The sequence below is a fragment of the Phalaenopsis equestris genome, unplaced genomic scaffold (genome assembly GCF_001263595.1).
Source record: "Phalaenopsis equestris unplaced genomic scaffold, ASM126359v1 Scaffold204320, whole genome shotgun sequence".
Lineage (NCBI taxonomy): Eukaryota > Viridiplantae > Streptophyta > Magnoliopsida > Asparagales > Orchidaceae > Phalaenopsis > Phalaenopsis equestris.
Window position 1 is genome coordinate 11,079 of NW_018223883.1, and position 25,651 is coordinate 36,729.

Consider the following 25,651-nt stretch of genomic DNA (forward strand, 5'->3'; position numbering starts at 1 on the left):
CCTAGATTCTTTCCCCCCTTCTCCAGGCTCTTCAATTTTCGGCCAAAATAGTCTTTTAAAGTTGTGGATGAGCTTTCCCAAGATTTTCCTAAGCATCCCTTCAAAATTTGGCCTTATCCAAAGCTTGAGTAGGCATAACCGCCGAGCTCACCGTCGGTGGCCTTCTGAAGAATTTTTTCCTGTAGCCTCGGGAAAAACTCGTCGTCGGCGGGGTAGAGGGCGTCATCGGCGACCTAGTTTAAATTTCCACATTTTGGTCTTTTTTTCTCCAAATTCGCTCCTTTTTGCATCTTTTTGCTCCAATGACCCTAATTCATCATTCTTGCAACAAAATATCAAAAATACCTTTCTTTAAAGTGCAATATCATAAAATACAGTATAAAATAGGTATGAAAATCTCAACATATTCTCCATGGGTCAGCTGGCATTGGTCCTTTTGGAAAGCACTTTTCTGTATCTCTTCAAGATGGTTCTCAAGTCTCTCTTTGGAGTAATATTCTGGGGTTTTATGCAGGAAGGCTATTTGTTTCTACTTACTAAGAGATGGGAGAAGGGTGCTTGGTTTTGGATTTATATGGGGCTAAATTGTTTTTTTTCAGTTTGGGAAGTCTGCTTGCATTTATTATCTTTGTTTCGGGAGTTGGTCTCTCGGTTTTAGGCCTACAATGAAGGGTTTTGCTTGATTTATATGTTGGCTTAGGGCTTTTAGTTACACTCTTGGCCATCTGTTTATGATTGGTACCATAAAGCATGTACATCATGTAAACTATTTTGAGTTTGGCTTAATTGGTGTTTGCAACACCAAAGGTATTTACATTGATGGTTGGTTTTTTTGGGGTCACGGGCAGGATTGTGATATAGCCATGGAAATGGTTCATAGTTCCACTAGCATGAGTTTGAAATTGGTTATTGGCTTAATGGCTATTTTTTTGAAACAAATGTTTGCTCTATTGGATGGTTTTGTGGTAACTATCTCTCATATGCTGTTGTGGTGGCTTCTTGCATCACATAATACATCTTACTGTTATGTGGCCCCTGTTGTAATTTTTTTGAATCTGTTTGATGGTTGGAGGCTCACAGCTTTAGACATTTATGATTGTCTTACTGGTTTGCTCCTTGACACCATTTTTTTGCTTCACGAATAACATTTGAGGAATCTCTGTTCCTGTTGAGAAAGGAAGCACTAGGCTTTGTTTCTCTGATACTATGTTGGGGGCTTTGATAATCTTTTACTTGACTTTTTTGAGGACTTTTTCTTCATTGCACTATTGGGATGATTGGTTTTTACTGGAAGGATGGAAGGAGGTTGGTGTTGGGGAGGTTTTTCATGAAATTTTCTTTCATTTAAAAGGTTCCTATGAATTTAAGTTATCTTGAGAATACTCTTGGTCTGGAATACGGCATGACAATGACAATATTTATTAGCTTGGGCATTGTATGCTGGGTAGTTTGGATTTCAACTTGGATTTGGTTATATGGTTTGATGTAGAAAATCCTAGCTTCATTGGATTTATTTTATCTGTTTCTTCTTGGCCTTTAGGGATGCCTGCTGGTAGACGTTTTTGGCATGGTATATTGATGAATACTACTCTGATTTGGTTTTTATTTACCTGGGATAGCACTAGGGGTCAGAATTTAAATGATCCTATTAGCTGCTGTCCTGGGGTAATTGTATCTCTTTTCAGTTGTAACAGTCCTTTATATTTTCTGCTTTGGTTGGTGAATGACCTACAATTTTGGATCAATATGCTGGTCACTATTTCGTATTTAGTTGGATGGTCTCTTATATTTCCGGATTTATGGGCTTATGAATTATTGGGTGGCTGGAAGGTTTCTCTATGTGGTCACATGATTATGATGCATAACACTTGTCACTTCCTATATTGTGCTTAATTTTGGCAGGGAGTTACCTTGCAGATTTTTGGAGAGTTGGTGCACAAATGCTCATTGACCAAACTACTTATTTACATTTTCATGGATGTTGGATTTTGGATGCTTGGATGTTGTTAACAAAGCTTGGCTTACACTGTCCTGCACAATGTTTTTTGCTTATAATCAATGCAGTTTTTGAACAAATTGAAAGGGATGGCAGGAACCATTGGATACAATTTGGACTTAGCTTTTTCTGCCTTGAATATGCTCACTTTCTTTTTGGTTTCGGGGTTTGGTATACATGTACTTTTTGGGTATACTTTTTTTGTTGGTATACTTTTTGGGTTTACACATGTATTCTTTGCTTTTTGTGTGAAGTTGTTCTGCACTAGGTTTTGTTGTCTTTGTTTTATATCTAGATGGGGATCTACTATCCCACCCCAATCTTGTACATTTTTTACTTATTAACGCATAAGGAGCCACAAACTGCTCTTTTAATATATATATATATATATATATATATCTGTGTGTGTGTGTGATGGGATGGAGGTGTGATGACATTAAAAAAAAAAGAAGAGTGCGTGAGCAGCAGATAAGGGAGGAAATTATGTTTTTTTATTTTTTATTTTTTATAATAATAATAATATTATTATTATTATATATTATTATTATTATCCTCCTTGCATTTTTTGTCCAGACACGCTCGCGGCGAAATAAGAGTCTCTCATAGATAAAATCGATGTTCTGGATGCGACCGCTCAGTCCTTTTCATCATTCGAGACTGTCTCAGACCTCTTTTCGACTATTGGGCTAAAAAAACAATAATTAACGTATTTTAAGCTTGCACGTGAAACCGTGGTGCAAAGAGCATCCTTCCTAAGTGGAATCGAAGTTTCAAACACACTCGCGTCGTCTGTTTCGTCGTTCGGGCTCATTCGAACTATTTCGCTGATGATCGGGACAATTCGAGCCAAATTCGCGCGCGGCGCGATAACTAATATTTGTCTATCTAATCGAAGTTGTCCGATGTGTCAAATGCCGACCGACCTTCGCCTAAGCGAAAACTAAAGCCTAGCAAAATGACCTTAGCTATATGCCCCTCAACACGTGCCAAAAGGTCCCGGGTGGGTGTCTAAACTTTCAGATATTACGGTCGGGCCGTAGACTATCCCGAGTCATATAGGTAGACACCCTATACTTGTGACATCAAAAATTGATGTCAACAGTGCCCGCAGAGAAAAACGAAGAATTGTGATTTTTCTCGGTGGGCAGATAGGATGGAAGATTCCACCGCCAAGAGTGATCGAGCATGGAGAGTATCTTTGGAGGACGGCTTAGCTCGTGACATACGTCGTTTGCATTCTAAAAATAATTTCATCATATTATTAAATTTTATTTTAATAGTATTTTTATTCATTCTTGTAATCATGATACTCACAAGTGACAAGTATATCTTTTTTTTTTGTCTTGCTTTGCAATGGATTTTTTCTTCTAAAGTATAAAATATATTAATATGACAATTTTATTGCTAACATCATTACTATATAGGGGTATAATGATCATTTGTCTAGGAATAACTGCAGCACAATTGTTTTTAAACTTTAAAAAACAAATAGACAGCTAACTTATCCACGGCAGCTTCTGCGTAGCAGCTGCTGCACAATAACTTATTATTAAATTGCAGCTACCTCATACAGGCCCTTAACGACAAGCTGATAATTCAACAACACCAGCATAAACTTGAGGGGGATCATAAAGTATAATACATATTATAATTGATTTATGTTATCACTGGTTTATCTTTTTCCTTTTACTTGTGACCGCTAAAAGAATCCTTTTGCCTTAGAAAGGACGTGTGCGCTACTATTTTATAGAGCAGAGAGTTCTTTCCAAATAAACTAGTTTGCTTATCTACCTTGTGTTGCAACCATGGAGTTGAGTAGGAATTTCTGCAACTTTAAGTAAGTTGTCTGCCATTTATCTTTTCTTCCTTTTTTTCCTGAATAAAAAATTATATATAATATAATAACACTTTAAACCCTAAATATCATAATTAAAAACTTGAACCCACTTTTAATTGCAGTTCACCCTCAATTATCTCTTAGGGTTTGTTTAAGGCAACTGTTGTTTATCCAAATAAACAGATTATCCTGATAATCTGTTGATCAGCAGTTTATCCTGATAGACTGACTGACTGTTTGGTTTGTGTTTTTTGGAAAATAGCTCATTTGTAGTTGTTTCTGGATAAATGACAATTTTGCTCCTATTATGGATAAGTCATTTAACTGTTTAGTTTGTGCGCTTGGAAAACAACTGATTTGTAGTTTTTTTTAGATAAATGACCATTCATACACACAGTAGTTGTGTTTTCTGTAACAGAACTGCAATGACTTCACATTAGATATTTCAGAACCAATAAAACCACTTCATAACAGTACAAAAAAATGATATACACATCACTTAAGAGTGAGTATTAAGGAACCAAATAAAAAAGAAAAAAAATATTAAAATTGTAACTAAAATTAAAATAATATTCATTTTATATTGTAGAAGAAGCATGTCACGAGCAACGTCGTTCGATTAGGATGTCGTCGAACCCCGAGCAACGTAGTCCGCTGGTGATACAGTCAAAGCCCGCTCATTACCAGCAGAAGAATCGAGCAGACTGTGTGCTCACCTGAAGAACTCGCACCTATCCGAACCGTCTACCAACCGTGGGCACCTGTAGAACTGTCGCTTGTAGCTATGTGACCGGCATGATGTGAGTAACAAAAATATACTAAACATAAAATGAAAAAAATTAGCAGGTGTGAGACATCAGAGAAGTAACTAACCAACCAATGAGTCTATCACAACATGCAGACATTAAACCTTATAAAAAATGGGTTCTTTGTTGCCTTTAACCTACGTGGGACCAACATTTAGTGCCACATGTGCATATCACCACAAAAGGTCATTTAGTAGATCCTTATATATTGATGCACAACCGAGAAGAAAAGACATATGTTGCCTTCATTAGGATTTCACATGCACACCAACGAGCAACCCACTGCCTGTGACACATATGCATATCAACAAAAAAAGGCCATCCCTATAGATCCTCTTAAGCTAAAACACCATAAAAAGGAGAGTATCTTGGTTGCCTTTATCAGGATTTCACATGCACCACTAAAACAATGATGAACTGGCCATCTAGAAGAACCCATAAAGCATATGTTTTATAATTGACCTCACAAACCCATAAAAAAAGATAACATAAAATCCCCCAAAACATGTTTATATCATAAAATCGACTGTTTAAATAAATATTTATATATTCCAACAATCCCACATCCTAAAGAAGATTGTGATAGGAAGTGTAAGCAACCACTCTAGAAATAAAGCATATGACAATAGTAAGGATTCCTTTAGCATTTCTCCACACCACATAATGCTTCCTTTGATTCCTCTCAATCAAAAGCAACAAACAAATAGTATAGTGGATAGCATTTTAAAAAAAATTACCTCTCCTCTAAAGCAAAATGCACCCCGAACAAACAACACAAACACTCCCAAAACCATCCACCAAACCTCATTGAAATGTAACCCCAACAAACACCACATGCTTCCAACAAACTATTCAGCAAGCCTAATGAAAAAGCACCCCCAGCAAACACCACTAACCCTCCCAAAACCATCCAGCAAAGCTCATCAAAATGCACCCCCAACAAACACCATAAAACTCCCAAAACCATCCACCACACCTCATCGAAATGCACCCTCAACAAACACCACAAAACTCCCAAAACCATTCAGCAAACCTCATCAAAATGCACCACTAACAAACACCAAACCCCTCCCAAAACCATGTAGCAAACGCCACCAAAATGCAACCCATATCTTCACATCGAAAATGCACCAATGTAGGCTTCATGTGCAAAAACATCCAAAAAAATGAAAGTTATGAATGAAATGCTTTATCTGAAAACATATCCAAAAAATGTTTACATAGAAAATCCATCCTTGTTAACAGCTCATTTGATTAAAGAAGGAAACCCTATCAAAAGTAACCAAAGTTAACAACTTATAAATCCTACTTTTCCAGTAGTTATTGCATGCTTCATCTCAGTTATGGAGCTTCAGCTCTTAACTAGAGCTATTTGTGCTTAAGAATGAAATTTACACAAGGAATGAAAAGTTTCCCAATAAGAGATTACAATTTGTTCTATAGAAGGAACTATACGGTCTATGAAGAAAAATGGAAGAAATTGCATTCAAAACAATACAATTAGAATAAGATGCAAAAAAAACTTTAGGAAGTTCCATTCTTCACAAGTGCGAGACTCCATTATTTGTTATCAATCATAGAAATTAGCCAAGCAAAAGCACATTGTTCTTGGACCCAAGATCCAAATGAATACTAGATATGGTAGAGCAAAGAGGAAGAACAATTGCTTTGACTTCATATTATCTGCCCTATAATAATCTACATAAATGATTTCCATAACTCTCTCTGCTTAAACACAATTTTCAGCATAAACAAAATAATTAAGGAATTTGCTAGTTGTTTGTACCATGAATATTCTTTAGTGCAAAGAGCTACAATTTATTTTATCCAAATATGACTCTTGTATAGGAATGAAATTTTTTGTTGTTGCTCTCATTAGGAAATATTTGACATGTAAGGATCGTGAAATCATGTTCAATCATCGTAATGTGAATAATGCTAAGTCACTAGGAATAATAATGTGAATACATTAGGAATAATTATTGAACATGATTCTGTAGATATTGGCTCGTGTTAATTTGAAAAATTCCTTCAATGAGAGATGAGATCGACAAGAACAAATCTTTAAGTTGGCCAAAGTTTATTATTTACATATACTAATGTACGGCATGACTACTTTGTCCCAACAAAGGTCAGCTCTTTTTCTTAGAACTCTCGGGTCTCGTAGAGGGCATATCCCAACAAAGGTCAGCTCTTTTTCTTAGAACTCTCCATTATTTCATCATTATAGAAGACTACTTTGTCCTCTCAGCAGGGAATGTAAGAGGTTGAAGCTAGAGGGGTTCGGCATAATAGTAGAAAGCAAACCCTTCTTGTCGAGACCATGAGTAGAACATGTGTTCGTATATGCAATTAATGAAATGATCATTCCAGATTTGCTGAAAGTTCAATGTATCATTCAAACTCTTATGCATTCATATGTTTAATACTTAAGATTTCTCATTCTATAATTCTCCCAACCATCTGCATAACTTTTCATACATAGTTGGAGCAATGTATATAAAGAAAATGATGGCTCAATTTTTTTCAGAAATTTAATTAGAGAGAAGTTAATTGAATAAAAGCATCGCATGAAGCTCGATCCAAGTAGCATAACATGTACTGCAAATGGACAAAAAAGCAACCGTAATTCCATCACCAGTAAACCATCACAGGCAGCCACGCTCCCAAAGCTCTATGTAGACAACATCCCAAAGGAAATCCATAGCCAAATCACACCAAATAAAGCCCAGTAAAGAAACATCCAAATTTTGTCCCAGTTAAAACAAAATCGAAGGAAGAAATTAGCTCTGTCGCGCGGTCGTAAAGAAATTACCTTCGTCGCCCGACCGTGATAAAGCCGGATAAATCAATAGCGAACATACGCGCGGAGAAATATTTGTGTACGTAAGACATACACAACTCTGCGTACGTCATATAAGTTACAGGGATGGTATTGAGAGTTATATCCGCGTTATATCCCCTTTAACATTCTTGTAACCTACCAGTAACTTACAAATATATGAAAACAGAAACGTGAAAATTATCAATTATAAGTAATTTATAGAAAAATTACAAGAGGTATAATACAATTATAAACCTTAAACGTGAAAATTATCAATTATAGGTAATTTATAGAAAAATTACAAGAGGTATAATACAATTATAAACCTCAATATCCACTCTATAACAACTTCCCAAATATTTCTCATAAGCCGGAAGCAACGGGGGATACCGTGACACGTGCTGGGCGGACAGCTCCTTATTTTGTGGCAGCATCGTAAGCCTGATGGGCACCTTGGTGCACGATAGCTTTATCCAAAATCCACCGCTTGGCGGCACGGCGCAAACTCCATCAAAGAGTAATGGAGTCCACCCCGCCGACAAACCCACTCCAATTAAACCGAGGTCCAGAGTCCAACTCCACACCTTTCCCCACCCACCAAATCGGTTCATCGTCCACTACCGACGCAGAGATAGCCGGAAAGCATACTGATCATGACGAAGAAAGCAGTACTAATCGGATGCAACTATCCGGGGACAAAGGCGGAGCTCAAGGGCTGCGTGAACGATGTCCTGCGAATGCATCGCTGCCTTCTCGATCGCTTCGGCTTCGACGAAAGTGACATTGAAGTCCTCATCGACACTGACGAATCCTTCACCCAGCCCACAGGCGCCAACATTCGTGCCGCCATCGCAGACCTCATTCGCTCCGCCAGGCCCGGCGACTACCTGTTCGTCCATTACAGCGGCCATGGCACCCGCGTCCCGGCGGAGACCAGCGAGCACGACGACACAGGTTATGATGAGTGTATTGTCCCTTGCGACATGAACCTTATCACAGGTGCAGTATATTCTTGTTTTCAACTTCAATTTTGTTTTCTTGATGAATTTTACGACTTATGCCCTATCTGTGAGTGTTGGAAGAGAATGAAAATCTTATTCTTTTGTAACAAACTTCCGGTTGATTGCGATTGTTTTTGTTGAAATAGGCCATTGAGATTTTGCTAATCGAAACCCTCATGTTTGTTATCATGACGGTTTGTCTTTTGTCTTTACTATGGAGTTTATGTGTTGCTATTTGTCATTACTACCTTCCAATTGTTCTTATCTCTTTCTGGTTTGAGAAATGCTTTAGTTGCCGAGTTAGGCGAGACCAAATAAGTTTGCGATTTAAGCCAACTGTTTTGCTGAATTTAATAGATTTAATAGGAGCCTTGCTAGAATTCTTTTGCTTCACTATTATGCGCTGTCTAGCATCGCATGAGATTTAAGTTATCAGGATTTAGTAAATCCTGTGGGTTAAATCCAGAAAACTGTCTAACAGTAGATTTACTAAATCCTGTAAATTCAGTAAAATTGTTTGGCAAATTCTGCCATGATTTAAGAAGCAGTTAGAAAGCTTGGCAAGTTCTGTTTCCCAAAAAAGCAGCCGCCTAAAATTATGATCTCAAACAGCAGCAGACAAAAAAAAATTGAATCCAAGGCACATAAACAGGAAGAAAGGCATGACGGAGAAAAACCACATTGTTTGTATTCACCATATGATGAGGATCAAGCCTCATTCAAGAGAAAAAAAGCAGAGAAGAAGAAAAGGATACCTGGTTTGAAACTCAGAATGGGAAAATCTCTCGAACAGATAAGGTGAGAATGTTACTGCGAGAGAAAGGCGATTGATCTCACCAAACGATATAACCTATGCTCCTGGTAGACAACAGTCTGACAAGAAGTCCGTTGGGAGGGAGGAAGAGATAGCCTTATCGCATGTTAACACCTTAGTTGTTATCTACCCATGCCATAAATCCTCAGCCCACAAAGTTAAATCCGCTGGTTATTCATGGTCAAAATTTGTGAAATCTAGATTTATCAAATTCACAGCTAAATCCATTGTCAGACCGCCCCTTTGTCTTCTTGAACTCTTATCACATATCTTCCTTTTCAATCCACCGTGGGTTCACTGTTTTCCCCTTGTATTTCTGTTTGTAATGAGATTTACTTCTTGATTTCCTGGGAAATTTCTGACCTTCTCACTAATTATAATTTTCTCTTACTGGAAATTTTACTGTTTAGTGCTAGGACTTCACTGTTTAGTGGCTTATTGGGTTGCGGATTTGGTCGCTTTAGCTACACAATCATAATACTAAAGCCAGTTCTTCTTGGAAACAGAGGTAACACAACCTGAAGGTTGTGCAAGAGCTATGTAGGGTGGTCATGAAGGCCACTAGAGAAAGCCAGATCAATTCTACCCTAAAGGAGACACATTACTTGAAGTTTGATGGAGTGTTGTTGAAAGGTCATTAAGGCCATTGGCGATGGTTTAGCTCAATCTTCCTTAGTAGATGGAGATGGTCTGACTTGAAGGCGACACATGAGAAGATCATAGAGGACACTAGAAGAGGCTTGATCGGTACTCTGTTAGAATTGGAGATGACATAACCCAAAGGTGGCAATAGATGGGTGAAATGAACTTGTGATGTCCACTAGAGTGGTCATATTAGTTCTTCTTTGGAGGTAACCACAATAGTCTTTTTCAGAAAGGCGAATGCACTATGAACTTAATGTGCAAAATGATGGAGGTTCTTAAAAATGGTTATATCGATTGTTTTCAGGGGGTGGAGCAACATGACCTATAGATTATGATGAGAAAGTACTAGAGGCTCATGTTAGCAACTGCAAACAATGAAATGAGTACACATTTTATATGGTAAAGGTGGTATTACTTAAAGAGGATGGTGGGACAATGTAGAAGACCACAAAGGCCACTTAAGATGATCATTGTTGTCCCTCATATATATTTCACAAGATGAATCGATCGCACATAAGACGAACAAGAGAATGATGAATACTATAGCATTCTGTTCAGAACATCGGAGTTACCTAAAGCTAGAGTAGTCTTTTATGATCTAAGGCAGAAACCACGACGAAAATGATGAGCTACTAATGTAACACACATGAATCAAATTTGAATCATCTCAATTGTCATCGAAGTTACTTAAATGATGTCCGATCATAAAATAGACTGTTAGTGCGTGCAAAATGCTAAAATTATTTAAGAAAAGACCATCTGTGTTGAAATAACCAATTCAGAAGAAAGTGGTAAGTTACTGACACATCATATGTAAGTATGCCCGAATCACCTCGATTATTGACGAAGACGCTCAAACGACCTTCGATGGTAAGATGGGACATGCAAGTCGGTCCAGAACATCAACTTTGCCTAAAGAAGAGTCTTCTATGATTAGAAAGAGTAGGCATGGTAAAATCGACAGATCACCTGCAACACATGCAAGTTGGACTCACCAAAATGACCTACGATGAGATAACAGACTACGCGAGCGTGCCTGAATATCAACTTTATTCAGGAAGAACACCAATATTGATTGGGTCCCACACACAGCCCATTAACATGAAGTTCAAGGTGGCATGCAAATTGAGGCTTGTAAAAAATAAAGATGTGCATGAATGGGATATATACTTGTATTAATATGAATGTTAATATTAATATTATATATAATATTTACATTAAAGAAAATCTTTTATTCTAGCTAGAAAAGTAATAAAAATAAAATAAAAATAATATTATACTATACTACTCCTTTTCCTCCTCACGCAGCCAACCCCTCCATCTTCTTCTATTCCATAGTTTTTCCTTCTCTCAAACACAAAAGCCCACAATCCCCATCTCCTTCTCCCTCTCTCCCTCTACCTCGTCTGTCTCACCATCCTCATTGCTCTACACTTCCCGTGAACTCCCACTAACGAGATCTTGTAGGCGAAATCCTCTCCAGCACAACCCAAGCCGCAAATTGAATCTTGTCGGGTCTCTCACTCCCATCTTTCATCCTCTTTTGTCATTCCCGCAAGCTTCTCACGCACGAAAACCTGCATCACCTCCCTCAGCTCCCTCAAAGCCGAAAAATCCTTTTCTCACACATGAAAGTTCCGCATGTGCTTTGACCCGTTTATTAAGCATTTATACACGTGATATAAGAATGTTGCGAGGGAAACAGGTCGCCTTGCCTATGGGGCAAGGTCGTATTCCCCACATTTTTACTAATCTGATCCTCCTCTTTACATGGAATAGAGTCGATAAGATTGAGCCTCCGTTGGGCCAGTCCTATCCTCCTCTCTATAGGGAACACTATTTAGCCCCCACTAAGCATGTTTGATCTTGTTACAAGGACTGAAGTTAACATGACTAGTTTTTTTAATGGTATTTAAGTAATAATTAATCCCTAATGATGTTCGTGTTGATAGTAATCTCAATCGGATGGGTCTATTTTCAAAATCAAATCTTAAAATCCATTTTTGAAAATTCAGATAATAATATATACTATGAATATGATCCTCTGTAAGGGGGGTATAGTTGACAGTGCTAAAAAATAAACAATTCCCCGATGAAGGTCCTATTGATCATGATTTTCAACAAGAGAGTTTCATTTATAAATTAAAATACTTTAAATCATAAAAAATAATGTTTAAATAAACAAATTATGCAACATAAAGTTTAAAAATAAAATTCAATCACCCTCCCCAACCATTTGTCGAGGTGCACAAATTTATTGCTAACTCAAGCTTATAAAGAGCTAATGTCATATCAAATATACTACTAAATTTAAACTCAAAACATTCTCATACCAGCAATGATGTGGCTTGACTTCTCTGTCTGCGTGGTTTTCCCGCCAAATGATAACACAAAAAAGCAGTTACGACGAGTTTTTTGACAGGATGGTTTGCTGCCAAATGATACCATTGTATTACATTCACGGTTGTATCCTTTATGTTCCTCAATGACAGTCTACTCTTTTGAGTATTGAATCATATGGTATATTTGATAGGGCAGAAAGCCCTCTATAAGCTAAGATCAACAAGTCGCCTTGCCTATGGGGCAAGCTCGTATTCCCCACATTTTTACTAATTTGATCCTCCTCCTTACATGGAATAGAGTCGATAAGATTGAGCCTCCGTTGGGCCAATCCTATCCTCCTCCCTACAGGGAACACTATTTAACCTTCACTAAGTCAGTCTAATCTTGTTACAAAGACTGGAGTTGACAGGGCTAGTTTTTTTAATGGTATTTAAGTAATAATTAATCCCCAATGATGTTCATGTTGATAGTAATCTCAAACGGAGGGGTACATTTTCAAAATCAAATCTTAAAATCCATTTTTTAAAATTCAGATAATAATATATTCTATGAATATATTTTTTTATAAAGAGCACAAAAGGCTCCAATTTCATTACCACAAGAAAAAATTACAAAATTAGGAATATGATCCCAACCTATACCCTGTACAACTCACACATAGAAAAGAAAAAGGGTTTCTATCCCAAAAAAAGAAAAATACAACTCACAACCACACCCAAACCCCAACAAAAAAATAAAATTAAGCGAAATCCTTAATAGCCACGGCTAACAAATCATCAGGAAATTTAGAAAAGGCTTCAGCATTCGAACAATTGTACTCAAATTTAGCAGTCCAATGAGCCACAAAATTTCCTTCTCTTCGAACATGAGACCAAATCAACATGAGACCAAATCACACAAATCACATTCAAGTTTGCCATTAAAGCTTTAATTCTCTTCAACTGAATCAAGATACTTCAATGTGCCTCCATAGAAAACCTGCAACACTTCCCAAAGGATCAGAGAATCCATTTCAATAATGCGTTATAAATACCTAGCCTCATTGCAACCATCTGTCCAAAGACCACCGTATCAGCTTCTGCAGTTAAAGGAGAACAAGACACAGACTTAGCTGCAAACCAACAAACAATAGAACCAATAAAATCACGACAAACACCGCTTACACTAGCCACATTCTGTTTCCAACAACCATCAGTATTTATCTTGAAATAAGGAGCATTCGATTTACACCAACTAACACGATTATAATGCCTTACAAAATTATTATGTAAAACCTTCTGCTGAATGTAGCCGGACAACATATCCAAACCTTTACCTTTAAAATTAATATGAGTCAAAATTTTACACAAGTAGCCAAATATTAGTCCCAATGTATTGCAAATATTGGGCTTTTCACTTTTAAAAATAGCACTATTCCGAGCTATCCAAATAAACCACAAGACCACACAAGGAATAATATTAAAAAATACCTTACTAATATTCTTCCATCTGTTAAACAACTCAGAAATAGAATGGAAAGCATGATCCATTCTAAAATTAAGGAGTCTTTCATTGAGCATATCCCAAATCCCAGCAATAAAGCTGTAGTCGCCAAAAATATGAGTTATAGACTCCTCTTTTTCCTTACAAAGGATGCAACGAGATGTAATTCTTAAACCTTTCATCTTTAGAACATCATCAGTAGCGATGAGATTATTTAAGACACGCCATATAAAGAAAGACATCGAGGGTTTTAACCATGGATTCCAAACCCAATCCAGATTCAAACCATCATATATCGTAATATAACAGACGCAAATCTTTTAGTAATCGAATCATCAGCCCTCTTTTTGATAACCACACTATCATTCTTATTGCTAAATATAAGAATAGAAGTAATGAATTTAGCACCAGTACGATTAATAGATTGCATCAGTTCATCCCTCAACCAATTATCCTAAGACCAGAATTTATTAACCTTTATATTAATATCGCAGTTCATCCCTCAACCAATTATCCTGAGACCAGAATTTATTAACCTTTATACTAATATCGAGAGGGCCTCCATAATGACTTGCAAGAGAACCTTACCCACCCAATCATCGAACCAAAAGGAACACTGCCCCTTCCCCATATCCCAGCACAAGAACGTTTCAGTAGTTTTAGATACCTTTAACATCTCTTTCCAAATAAGTGAATCTTTATTTCTAGGTGTGATAGATATGGGATGTTCTTCAGCACAATATTTAGCATGCATCAATGTGGCCCATAAAGAGTTGTTCATACGAAAACGATACCAAGGCTTTGTATAATTGATTTTAATAGAGTCCTGCAGACTCCTAAAACCCAGCCCTCCCTTTTCACAAGGTTTGCAAAGCTTGTGCCAACTTCTCCAATGTATATTAGTTTTCCCCAAGTCATCCCATAAAAATTTATTAAAAAGCAATTCCAACTTCTTAATGATCCCCAATGACATGTTCATAACTTGTAAGGAGTAAAGAGGCAGCGAACATAAAATACTCTTTAATATAGTAATTCTTCCACCATAAGATAGAAATTTGTTCTCCCAAGATAAAATTTTCTGCTTCACTTTATCAACCAAATGCAAACACGAAGCCATTCTCTTATGCCCTCTGTCTAATTCAAAACCCAGATAGTTAATAGGTAGAGTAGCTTTTCTACAGGAAGTCATATCAGAAATCCAATTCTTCTTAGGAACAGAGACATACTTTGAACAATAGTACGAACACTTGGAAATATTAAAATAGAGCCTTGATGCAAGCTAAAAATATTGCAGAACATCCGATACCTTCTTAATAGAGCGTTTGTGAGCATTGGTAAAGACTATTAAGTCTTCTGCAAAGCAAAGATGAGAGATACTAATCTTGTCTTTGTGCATATAGTTAAGAGAAGGGTATTTAGCAAACAAATGGTTGAGATTTTTGGATATGTAGTCAAAAGCAATAATAAATAGATAAGGGGAAAGCAGAAAAAGCTTTCTTAATGTCAAGCCTCTTTCTTAATACTCTTAAAGAACACATTAACTCCTCTACTCTTATTATCAAAGTCTATAAAAAGTTCTTGGACAGTCAAAGCATCATCACAAATAGTCTTTCCCATCACGAAAGCAGTTTGATTATTAGAAATAATCTTCTGAATGATAGGATGCAGTCTGTTAACCATTATTTTGGAAATGATCTTAGCAACCACAGTATTGATACAGATATGTCTAAACATATCTCTTGAAGAAAAAGAATTGGATTTAGGAATAAGAACCACATTTGAAGACTTAAAATACCGAGGTAACTCAACTCTTCTGAAGAACTCTTGCATTGTCCTAACCAATTCAGGATGAATAATCTCCCAGCCATTCTTATAAAATTCTGCAGTGAACCCATTAGGCCCAACTGCTTTCCCATTCTCCAAAGTGTGCTTTTGATTTCCAAAGCACTAGGTCTACTAGTAAGATGCATGCCAAAATTGTCAGAAACCGTGTTATATAATGAAGTATCAATAGTCTGTAATGAACTCCCATTTGATGTAAAAATGTTAGAAAAGTACTTAATGCCATCATTAATAATAGCTTGCTGGTAATATATACTATGCATATGATCCTTTGTAAGGGAGGTATGGTTGACAGTGTTCAAAAATAAACAATTCCCCGATGAAGGTCCTATTGATCATGATTTTTCAACTAGAGGGTTTCATTTATAAATTAAAATACTTTAAATCATAAAAAATAATGTATAAATAAACAAATTATGCCACATAAAGTTTAAAAATAAAATTCAATCGCCATTCCCAACCATTTGTCGAGGTGCACAAATTTAATGCTAACTCAAACTTATAAAGAGCTAATGTCATATCAAATATACTACTAAATTTAAACTCAAAACAAAGTCATACCAGTAATGATATGCTTCGACTCCTCTGTTCTTGTGATTTTCCCGTAAAATGATAACACAAAAAAGCGGTTATGACAAGAGTTCTTTGACCGGATGGTTTGCTGCCAAATGATACCATTGTATTACAGTCACGGCTATATCCTTTATGTTCCTCAATAACAGTCTACCCTTTTGAGTATTTAATCATATGGTATATTTGATAGGGCAGAAAGCTATTTGTAAGCTAAGATCAACTTAGATTAGTTCCCTTAGACAAAACATCCACCTCAAATCTACAAGGCACCCTTTGATGAAGCAGCTTATGACTACTAACAAGATTATTTTTATCGGGTTAGGTCGAGTACCTCTGCAGATTAAGTAGACTAGGATCCATGACAACCCGGGATGATAGAACCATGGGATCTTGATCGGGGTTGTCATCGTTTTCCCTACAATTTGTTGTGTTCACGTTGATAATTTTGTTGCTACTATATGCTTAAGTCTGAATACTTAGAGCCTAATGACTAGCCTTAATCGAAAGTGCTCTCCAATTATTGGGAGGGGTAATTATTCATAGGAACTCGTGGTTATGGAAAACCTCAAACCTAGATCTTTAAATCCTCATAAAATGAGGGAGAAACATCTGGGTAGTGTTTTATTTACTTTCTCATCCGCCTTATGAAAATTTCACCCATAAATTCAACACACCATTAAGCTCTTGACGAGAGTCCGGGATGCATCTCGAATTTTCGGAGCCCACAATCATATTGATTCTTTCTTGGAGATGGAGATTAGGAACTTGAAGGAGGTGGAGTGATATAAGGACGTAGAAGTTGGATCAGTCCTCCCCTGGAGGTGGAGATGCATGACTTAAAAGGATGCAATGAAGCAATGTAGGAGGTTATGGAGGTTACTCAAGATGATTGAATCAATCCTTCCTTAGAGGTGGAGATGGCATGTAGTGAAGATGGCACCAAAGCTATTTGAAAAAGTGTTGGAGACCTCTGAAGATTTTAGTTTGCTTCTACCCTATAGGTGGGGATGACAAGACTTGAAGATGATGAAAAGGCAGCGCAGAAATGTCATGGTGGCCACTGGAGGTGGTCAAATAGGTCCTCCTCTAGAGGTGGGCGAAGTATTCCACTTTTTAGAGGCAAAAGGGGCATGGCATTCAGATGACAGATAAGACTGTTGCGTGTTCGTTGATGTCACTAAAGATAGTGAAATCAATTTTTTCTTAGAAGTGGAGATAGCATAACCTTAAAAATGGTTACCAGGCTATGCTTAAAGGTCAAGATGTCGACTGAGGACTATCAAAACATTACATCTTATGATAGTGAAGATGGCATGATCTATAAGTTATAGCAGAGCGATGCTAGAAGATCACTTAGGCCTCTTAAGATGTTTGTTTTCATTTGTAGTTGTACATAGCATTGCATAAAGGGAACAACGAAAAGATGCAAAGAGGCCATGGAGTTCAATGGAGAAAACGGGATCATTCTTCCCTCAGAGGTGGAGATGCACAACCTGGAGGCAGGACAAAGCAACACAACAAAGTTGTGAGGCCAATAAAAATTGTTAGATAGGTCCTGTCCTGGAGGTAAAGATAATATGACCTAAGGACAATGATGGAGTGACTTGGAAAGGCCATGGAAGCCATTGAAGTGGCTAAATTGATCCTCCCCAAGGTTGTAATAATGTGACTTAAGGGTAATAACATGATTTTGCATCAGAAACGAAGAAAGCCTAACCCAAGATAATGATGTAGTATTGGCCCCAAAGAGCATCACTCAACACGACATCTTCGAGATGTCTAAATTTTCTTTACAGGAGATAGGTTAAGCCATTAGAATGTTCTATATAGAAATTTACCCTCTTGCAAAATATTTTTTATTATTAGATGTTTTCTTATCGATTTCTTCTTTTTGTGATGACTTCTTTTTTTTTATAAGATTTCTTATAGCTACATCCCTTAGTTTTAATTACCTCTTTTATGAAGGAGAGAACTTTCAATAAGGCTAACAAAATAAGCCTCTCATGGATTTATCATTTTAATGACTCATTGAGTCTATTGGATCAAGAAAAGATCCACTTTTACATTTGAAGGGAGTTCATTTAAGAATTAATAACTCGGTCTATTGAGATCTTATGATTTGTCTTCTTGGGTGGTCATTCACTAGTTTATTTAGTCAACCTCAGCAATTAACCTAACTTAACTCAAAGATTCTTGCCGATAATCATAAATTTCTTAGTCAAAGGAGAGTTCATAAATCGTGGGTGAGGGCTAGCTTAGTGGCTAATCTCAATCTGGTTTAGGCTAATAAAGGTATTTATGCCCTTTTAGATGCATCCGGAACAAGAAGCTCAAATGCATGTTATCTTAAACATATAAACTTCGATTATAATCATAATGTGGTGACTTAATCATAATTTGGATTACTATGTAGCTAGGGACACATGTCACATGTTTAATAATATAGAATTATTATTTGGTTTGTTTGGCAACATTAAACGAAATTTGCTCATTTGTGGGTTTGAGTTGAATTTAAGTTGACATTTTTAGTTAACTTAGGGGTTGTGTGGGGTGGCTGCATATTTTAAAAATATGGTTGTAAAGCTATGGTAAAGTTTTTCTACTTCTTAGAAAGTTGTTTTGAGAATTATAAATATATATTTTTTCCAAAAAAATCAGACAATGGTTTTTTTATAGTTATCGCAGTTTAACGAATCATGTTGAAATAATCGGTTTACCACCACAAAAATTTCTAAAAATCAACAATAAAGTAATCATCAAATAGAACTGTGGTGATGATCTGAAATGCAAAACATATATAAAATCGTCCCAAACAGACAATTAGTGTTGAATGGAGTTTGCTTTTAAGTATGAATTGATTAATATATATATATAGTTAGTTAGTTAGGTTTTGTATTTTTTTTTTAATTATTTTTAGATTTCAATTTAACATTTTTCAAGTGTGAATCCCAAGAGTCTGATGAGGGCATGAAAGCAGTCATGGTCTCTTTCAATAAAAAAGCTCCAACAATGTCTCCTAACTGTAGATCCTACAAGCCATCCATAAGAGAAGAGGTAAGAAGTTGGGGTTTTTGTCTAATTTTAAGATGAAAATAGATGTGTCAATCACATAATCGACCAGAGATGTATCTACTTCGACAGTAGTCAGTGGAATGGGGCTATAACATCTGTAGAGACGATGTACTGGAACCCTCTAGTATAATCTTTAGAGGTGGAGTAGGGGGGTCATGGATGCAAGTATTGCAACTAGATGAGTAGATATTTGAAGTTTACGGTATAAAAATATCTATCTTCATGGAGGACAGAAGGGGGTGGTTTTGTTCAAAGCTTAGTAAGAAGGTTGAGTGTTTGAGCTTGGTTACTTTGTGAAGAGAGAAACTTTCATCCGAAAATAAAATTTAAGCACGAGAGAGAGAGAGAGAGAGAGAGAGAGGAGGAGTCAAATAATCAAAACTGAGATGGCATGCTGATATTTTCTAGTGGTGGAAGTGTCAAGTGGCATCACTTGAGTGGGCGAGATGATTAGTGACGATTGTTGTAATGTTAAGCCCAAATGTGGAATATTCAGAGATTTAAAGAAAGAGCTCAATTGGATGTGATTGGAAAGTCTAAGTTGACGGAGTGGGCATATTTGTGTTGACTTGCTCAATTCGAGCGAGATGAGATACTAGCACCGATTCCTCACGATTCGCATCGAACTACTTTGTGGGTGGATCAATCATCTACGTCCTGACCAAACTAATCTAGATAAGCTAGTAACACCACTTGTATTCGATTGAATATAAAACTAATTGAACCGGATGATTTTCTGATCTCGACAAACCTAAGATGGATACTATATAAATTTATCATCATTCATCAACAGAGATCCAATAAATGGTTGTCTTGGCTATGCACATCGGTTGGCTGTGCTTCTAAAACTTACTTTGAGGAAGGGTCTTATGAGGTTGCGTAAAACGAGGTGTTATAGGCCTCAATGTGAGGACTCTAACACCAACACTGTCTCCCAAGTGTAGATCCTAGAAGCCAGCAGAGGTAAGAAGTCAGGGTCTTTGCCTAATTTCTATCAATCACTTGATTGATGAGATGGCAGTGGTGGCAAACTAAGTCCTCTATGGGATGCTTCCTTTTTCAATCAGTGATAAGAGACATAGCTACATTGACGGTAGTCTGTGGCATGTGATTGTTACATAAGTAGTGACATTGTATTGGGTGGGACTCTCTAGTATGATGTTTAGAGGTGGAGTAGAGGGGGTCACGGAGGGTGATATTGCAACTGGAGGAGTAAAAAGTCTAAGTTTGATTGTAGCAAGGTATCTTTATGGAGAACTTCATGTATTGTTTCTTTGCCATGATTGTTTCTTCTAGCTAGGGCAATCCCTGACATTTGCAGAAATAGGCAAAGGTAGTGGCGACAATAGTTTGCTAACGAAAGTTGTGCCTCCATCAACAACCAATTCAAGGAGGAGAGAAGTGGGATGGTTTGGTTTAAAGCTTAGCAAGAAGGTCGAGTGTCTGAGCTTGGTTGCTTTGTGAAGAGGGAAAGACTGTCATCCGAAAATAAAAATGAAGAACAAGAGAGAGAGAGAGAGAGAGAGAAAAGAAGAAGAAGTCAAATAATGGAACTGAGATGACACATTGATATTTTCAAGTGGTTCGGTTGGTCTGCCTATGTCCACTACATGGAATGGTGAAAGTGGTTCTCATGAAGTAAACCATGAAGGGGATTATAAGTTACTTGTTCTTTTACTTCATTTACAATATGGCGGTCTTTGCAAGGGCCTAATTTTAATCTCAAAATATTTCAGGAACTAGCTATTTGTGGACATTATATGATCTTTCAACAAAGCGCAATGTTATGTAATGTTTAGTGGGACATGTGACAAGCTGGAGAGCTGCCGAGCACCATATGGCAAGTATCAGATGATATTATTTTGCTCGTGATTATTCCTGAGATTTATCTTAATTCATGTCAGAGTTGATATGAAGTTTAAAGAATATTTGTGGCATTGTTGTTGATTTAAAGAGTGAAGTGGAATCTCTTGAGTTGGTGAGATGATTAGTGATAATCATTTTGATGTTAAGCTCAAGTGTAGAATATTTAGAGATTCAAGAAAGGAGCTCAATTGGAGGTGATTGGAGTGTCTAGGATAATGAAGTGGGCGTAGCAGTATTGAGTTATTCATTTAGAGAGAGATGAGATATTATCCCGATTTCCCATGATTGTCATCGAACCAGATTGTTTGTGGATCAACCATTTACATCTAGACTAAACTTATCTAGATAACCTAGCAGCTTTACTTGTATTTTCTCGAATTTAAAACTAATTGAATCAGATGGATTTTTTTATCTTAACATACCTAAGATGGATACTATTTAAGTTTGTCATCATTTATCAACAGAGATCCCATAAATTACTTTTTTGGCTATGCACATTGGCTGGCCATGTTTCTAAATCCTTGAGCAAGAGTCTGGTGAGGTGCATAAAACGAGGTGTTTTAGGCCTTCTTGTGAGGTCTATGTTAACATTCAAGGAATTGTCACGACTTAAAGTTTCTCTTGAATTATAACTTTCAAGTGTTGAACCTTTTGAAATGCAGACTACCGTTGGGTTTGCAATTTTCGCATTAAAAAATAACAAAATAATTTTCAGGGTCATAAAATTCCTCATAAATCGAGCATAATTTTTGGCATCAAAATCATGAATCTCAAAGCACTTGAAAACTGAATTATTTGTGTTATTGTTTAAAGCACCAAAACAGACTTTGAATTGGATGAATTTCACAAACAAAATGTGTGCCTCATTGCGAAGTTTCCAATGACAACAAAAACATCTAATTTTGAACACATTCATACCTTAAGCCAGCCAACGTCAAGATGGGTCCCTCTAAAGACCAGAATCAGTTCCCTTTTATCCTTCCTCAAGTCACATGATCTATACAACCTAAGGAGGTGGATGTGGCTAGCCGTCATAACTGCTCGTAGGGGCAGGCTTGCTTGCGCCCTACCATGCTCTAACCTTGAGTAACCATTCCTATCATAAGATTGTGTTAAAATGCATCAAATTATTAATTTCTGCTTTTATGGGAGACAGAATATAGTGTTGTTTACGGTGTTGAATTGCTTATAGGGAAATAAATATTTACACATAAAAATGACTTAGCTATTATCGACATTTTTAGTGGCCTAAAGCTAATCTTGATATTTATAATTATTGCAAATCCTAAGTTTCTAATTCAAAACTTATTCATTGACCTTAATTAACCTTAGACAGATTCGCCTTGTGACCCATAAAACGTCAAAATCTATTTTGTTGAAAACAAAATTCCGAGCATAAGTCTTGGTACTTATGCTTCTTATAGGCTTCTAATTCTCAGACTTCTTGTGATGAAAATAATAAGCATAAATGAAAATCTTAATTGAATTCCACTTCACCATTGTTCTTTGTTGATTATGACTGTTGAGCTTCTGTGTTTTATATGCAGACGATGATTTCAGGGAGCTTGTGGATGATCTCCCCGGTGGCTGTCGACTGACTATAGTCTCTGACTCATGTCACAGTGGCGGCCTGATCGAGAACACCAAGGAACAAATAGGCGAGAGCACCAGACCCAATGAAGAAGAAGAAACCAGCTCCAATTTCAGCTTCTCATCTTTCTTAAAGCACACCATGCACAGTGCTCTCGAATCACGTGGCATCGACATTCCTTTCGAAGGCCATAGCCACCATCAAGGGCACTATCATTCCGACGAGGAAGAAGCCATTCAAACCGAGTTTACCGGTCGCGGCCACTCTATCAAGAGCCGTTCCCTACCACTCTCCACTCTCATCGAAATCCTGAAGGAGAAGACAGGTAAGGAAGATATTGATGTTGGAAACATAAGACCGACCCTCTTTGACATGTTTGGCGAGGATGCAAGCCCAAAGGTGAAGAAATTCATGAATTTCCTCCTGCAAAAGTTTGATCTTCATGGGGGCGACGAGGGGGGATTCGTGGGCATGGTAGGGGCTCTTGCAGTAGGCTTTCTCAAGCAGAAGTTGGCGGAGAATGATGAGAGCTACGTCAAGCCGGCATTGGAAACCGGAGTTGATAGCAAAGAGGAAGTTTATGCAGGAACGAAGAAGAGGGAGCTGCCTCAGAATGGGATACTGATCAGTGGGTGTCAATCTGATCAGACCTCTGCTGATGCCAATCCTACTGGGAACCCAGAAGGAGCTTATGGGGCTCTCAGCAATGCAATTCAGACCATACTGGCAGAGTCCGACGGCGATGTCGGTAACCGGAAGCTTGTCTTGACAGCACGGGAGGTACTGGCAAAGCAGGGATTCAAGCAGAGACCTGGACTTTACTGTGTTGATGATTTTGCTGATGAACCCTTTGTCTGCTGAGATAGAGTTTGGAGAAGCTTTACTTCTGACTACAACGAGTTTGGCTGTGTGACTTGTTTTTTGTGTGGAGTTTGTGCTTGATGTTTGAGGAAAGTATTTGTGAATCTCTCTCTATGAAACGGCTGTTTTATGAATCAAAATGTTAAGAATTTTTTATAGTGATGGTTATAATTTAATTAGTAAACTGCAATAATTTTGTTGTGGTGTAGGAAGTGAACCACTTAAGTACATTATTGTTTGAAGGTTTCTTTGTGGTGTTGTAAGATAGTCTTATCAATAATTTAATGAGGTTGGGATTTAGATTTGAACTACTATTCTTTCCGTTTACCTAATTCTTTCTCTTTCTTTTGATCCTCTTTCTTTTGAAATCCTATGTCACTTACAGGATTTGAACCTGCCTTTGATGAATGTTGTCCAATGGTTCTTCATTCACTTCCTCCATGGAAGGTGACAACGAGTGAGCTAAGTTTGTTTTGTTCTTCCTTCTCGAGCTTCTATTTCTTCAGTGAAAGGAGATTTGAGAAAAGATGGAATAGGAAGACGTGTTTCCAGAATGTGTATAGCGTTAGCATATGTTTTGAAAATTTATTTTTCTTGCTTCGAAGTATAAAACTGACATCTAAATTTAAGAATGCACAAGTTTGATAAATCTATCTTTTATCTTTAGCATTAAGGTGTCATTTTAATCAACATATACTCCCTCGAGCAGCCAAGGTAGTGCAAGTTTTTGGGTTCTGTTTTTCTACTACATATAATAGGTTTCACTCTGTTAGAGTAAAAAAAAACCTTTTTTATGGAATCACTTTCTATTTTTTTTATTTTTCTTTTTAGTTTGATTTATTTTTTTATATATATTTTAACATAAATCTAACATGTAGGACAGCCTTATGAATTTTCTAATTTAAAAAAGCAATAAATAGAAGTCATGTTTGAGATTTTTATGAATTTCTTAGTTCTTAACCAAAAAGAAAAATTATGTTTGGTTTTATCATTTTTTTTAATTTATTTATATATTCATAATGTTTTTTATTTATTTAAACTGGTCATCTATTGTATATCATAACATTGAGACATGTAAAAATATAAAAAAGAAAATATTTTGTGTATATAAGAATATTTGATGGCATGATATTAGAGTGGTATACATTTATGAAAAAAAAAAATCATCAAATTTATTTATAGGATATTAAAACTATATTACTAACTCGTGTATTAAGGGACCCACAACCCTTATAATTTTGGAAGATTTTTTATTTACTTGATCGAATATAATATTAAGAATAATATACTATATCAAAATATGGAATTATCATTGTATAGTGGATTCAATCGCTAAATAAGAGTTTTCATTTTTTTTTTTTGATCTATTTGACTTTGAGATTTTTCCCTCAACATAATTTGAGTAACTATATAAGAGTTTTCATATTTTTTTGGATCTACGTGACTTTGAGATTTTTCCCTCAACATAATTTGAGTAAGGTAGGGTTTATTTTATTTTTGGGCATAAATTTTTTTATTGAGGTGAGATTTTATAGTTAATTATATTCTAAAAAAATTCATTTCCTAAAAATGCTCTTGATTAAAGTAGTTGGTCTTGTGTTTTCATAGATTTTGACATTTAAGTTTTCAAGGTTGCTATTTTAAAAATTTAACTGAGATAGGATCAAATTTCAAATGCTTATTATGCTACAAAGGAGAATAGTAGAAAATAATAGATACTAACAACAAAATAGTGATTTAGACTATTTTATGATTGGCTTTTACATTTTGAAAATTAAAATTTATTTTGTATTTGAGTTATTCATTTATTAGAAATTTAATAATTATATTCCAACAATACATTATCGTGAAAATGCATAGAAGAAGGGAACTTATCTTATAGTTAGAAAAAACTAAGTACCTAAGAGCCTAAGTTAATGTCATAACTATCGATATAGGTAATAAACTCAAACCTAGTTTAACAAAGATAAAGTGGGACTTATAAGCCTCACTTCCATCAAGATGCGAAAGTTGCCCAAATTTTCTAGACTTATTGCCCTACCTAAAAAAAGTAGTCAATTAACCTACCTACAACTAATGTCCACACTATAAATACGAG

At 36.4% G+C, this 25,651-nt stretch overlaps 1 protein-coding gene across 1 annotated transcript; it reads left to right on the top strand.

Annotated features, from left to right (window-relative positions):
* The first annotated feature begins 8,006 nt into the window (after positions 1 to 8,006).
* On the top strand, positions 8,007 to 23,809 carry LOC110036249 (metacaspase-4). The gene is made up of 2 exons (XM_020740647.1): positions 8,007 to 8,462; positions 22,649 to 23,809. The coding sequence occupies exons 1-2, from the start codon at positions 8,117 to 8,119 to the stop codon at positions 23,551 to 23,553; spliced, it is 1,251 nt and encodes a 416-aa protein (XP_020596306.1). The 5' UTR covers positions 8,007 to 8,116; the 3' UTR covers positions 23,554 to 23,809.
* Positions 23,810 to 25,651: the final 1,842 nt, after the last annotated feature.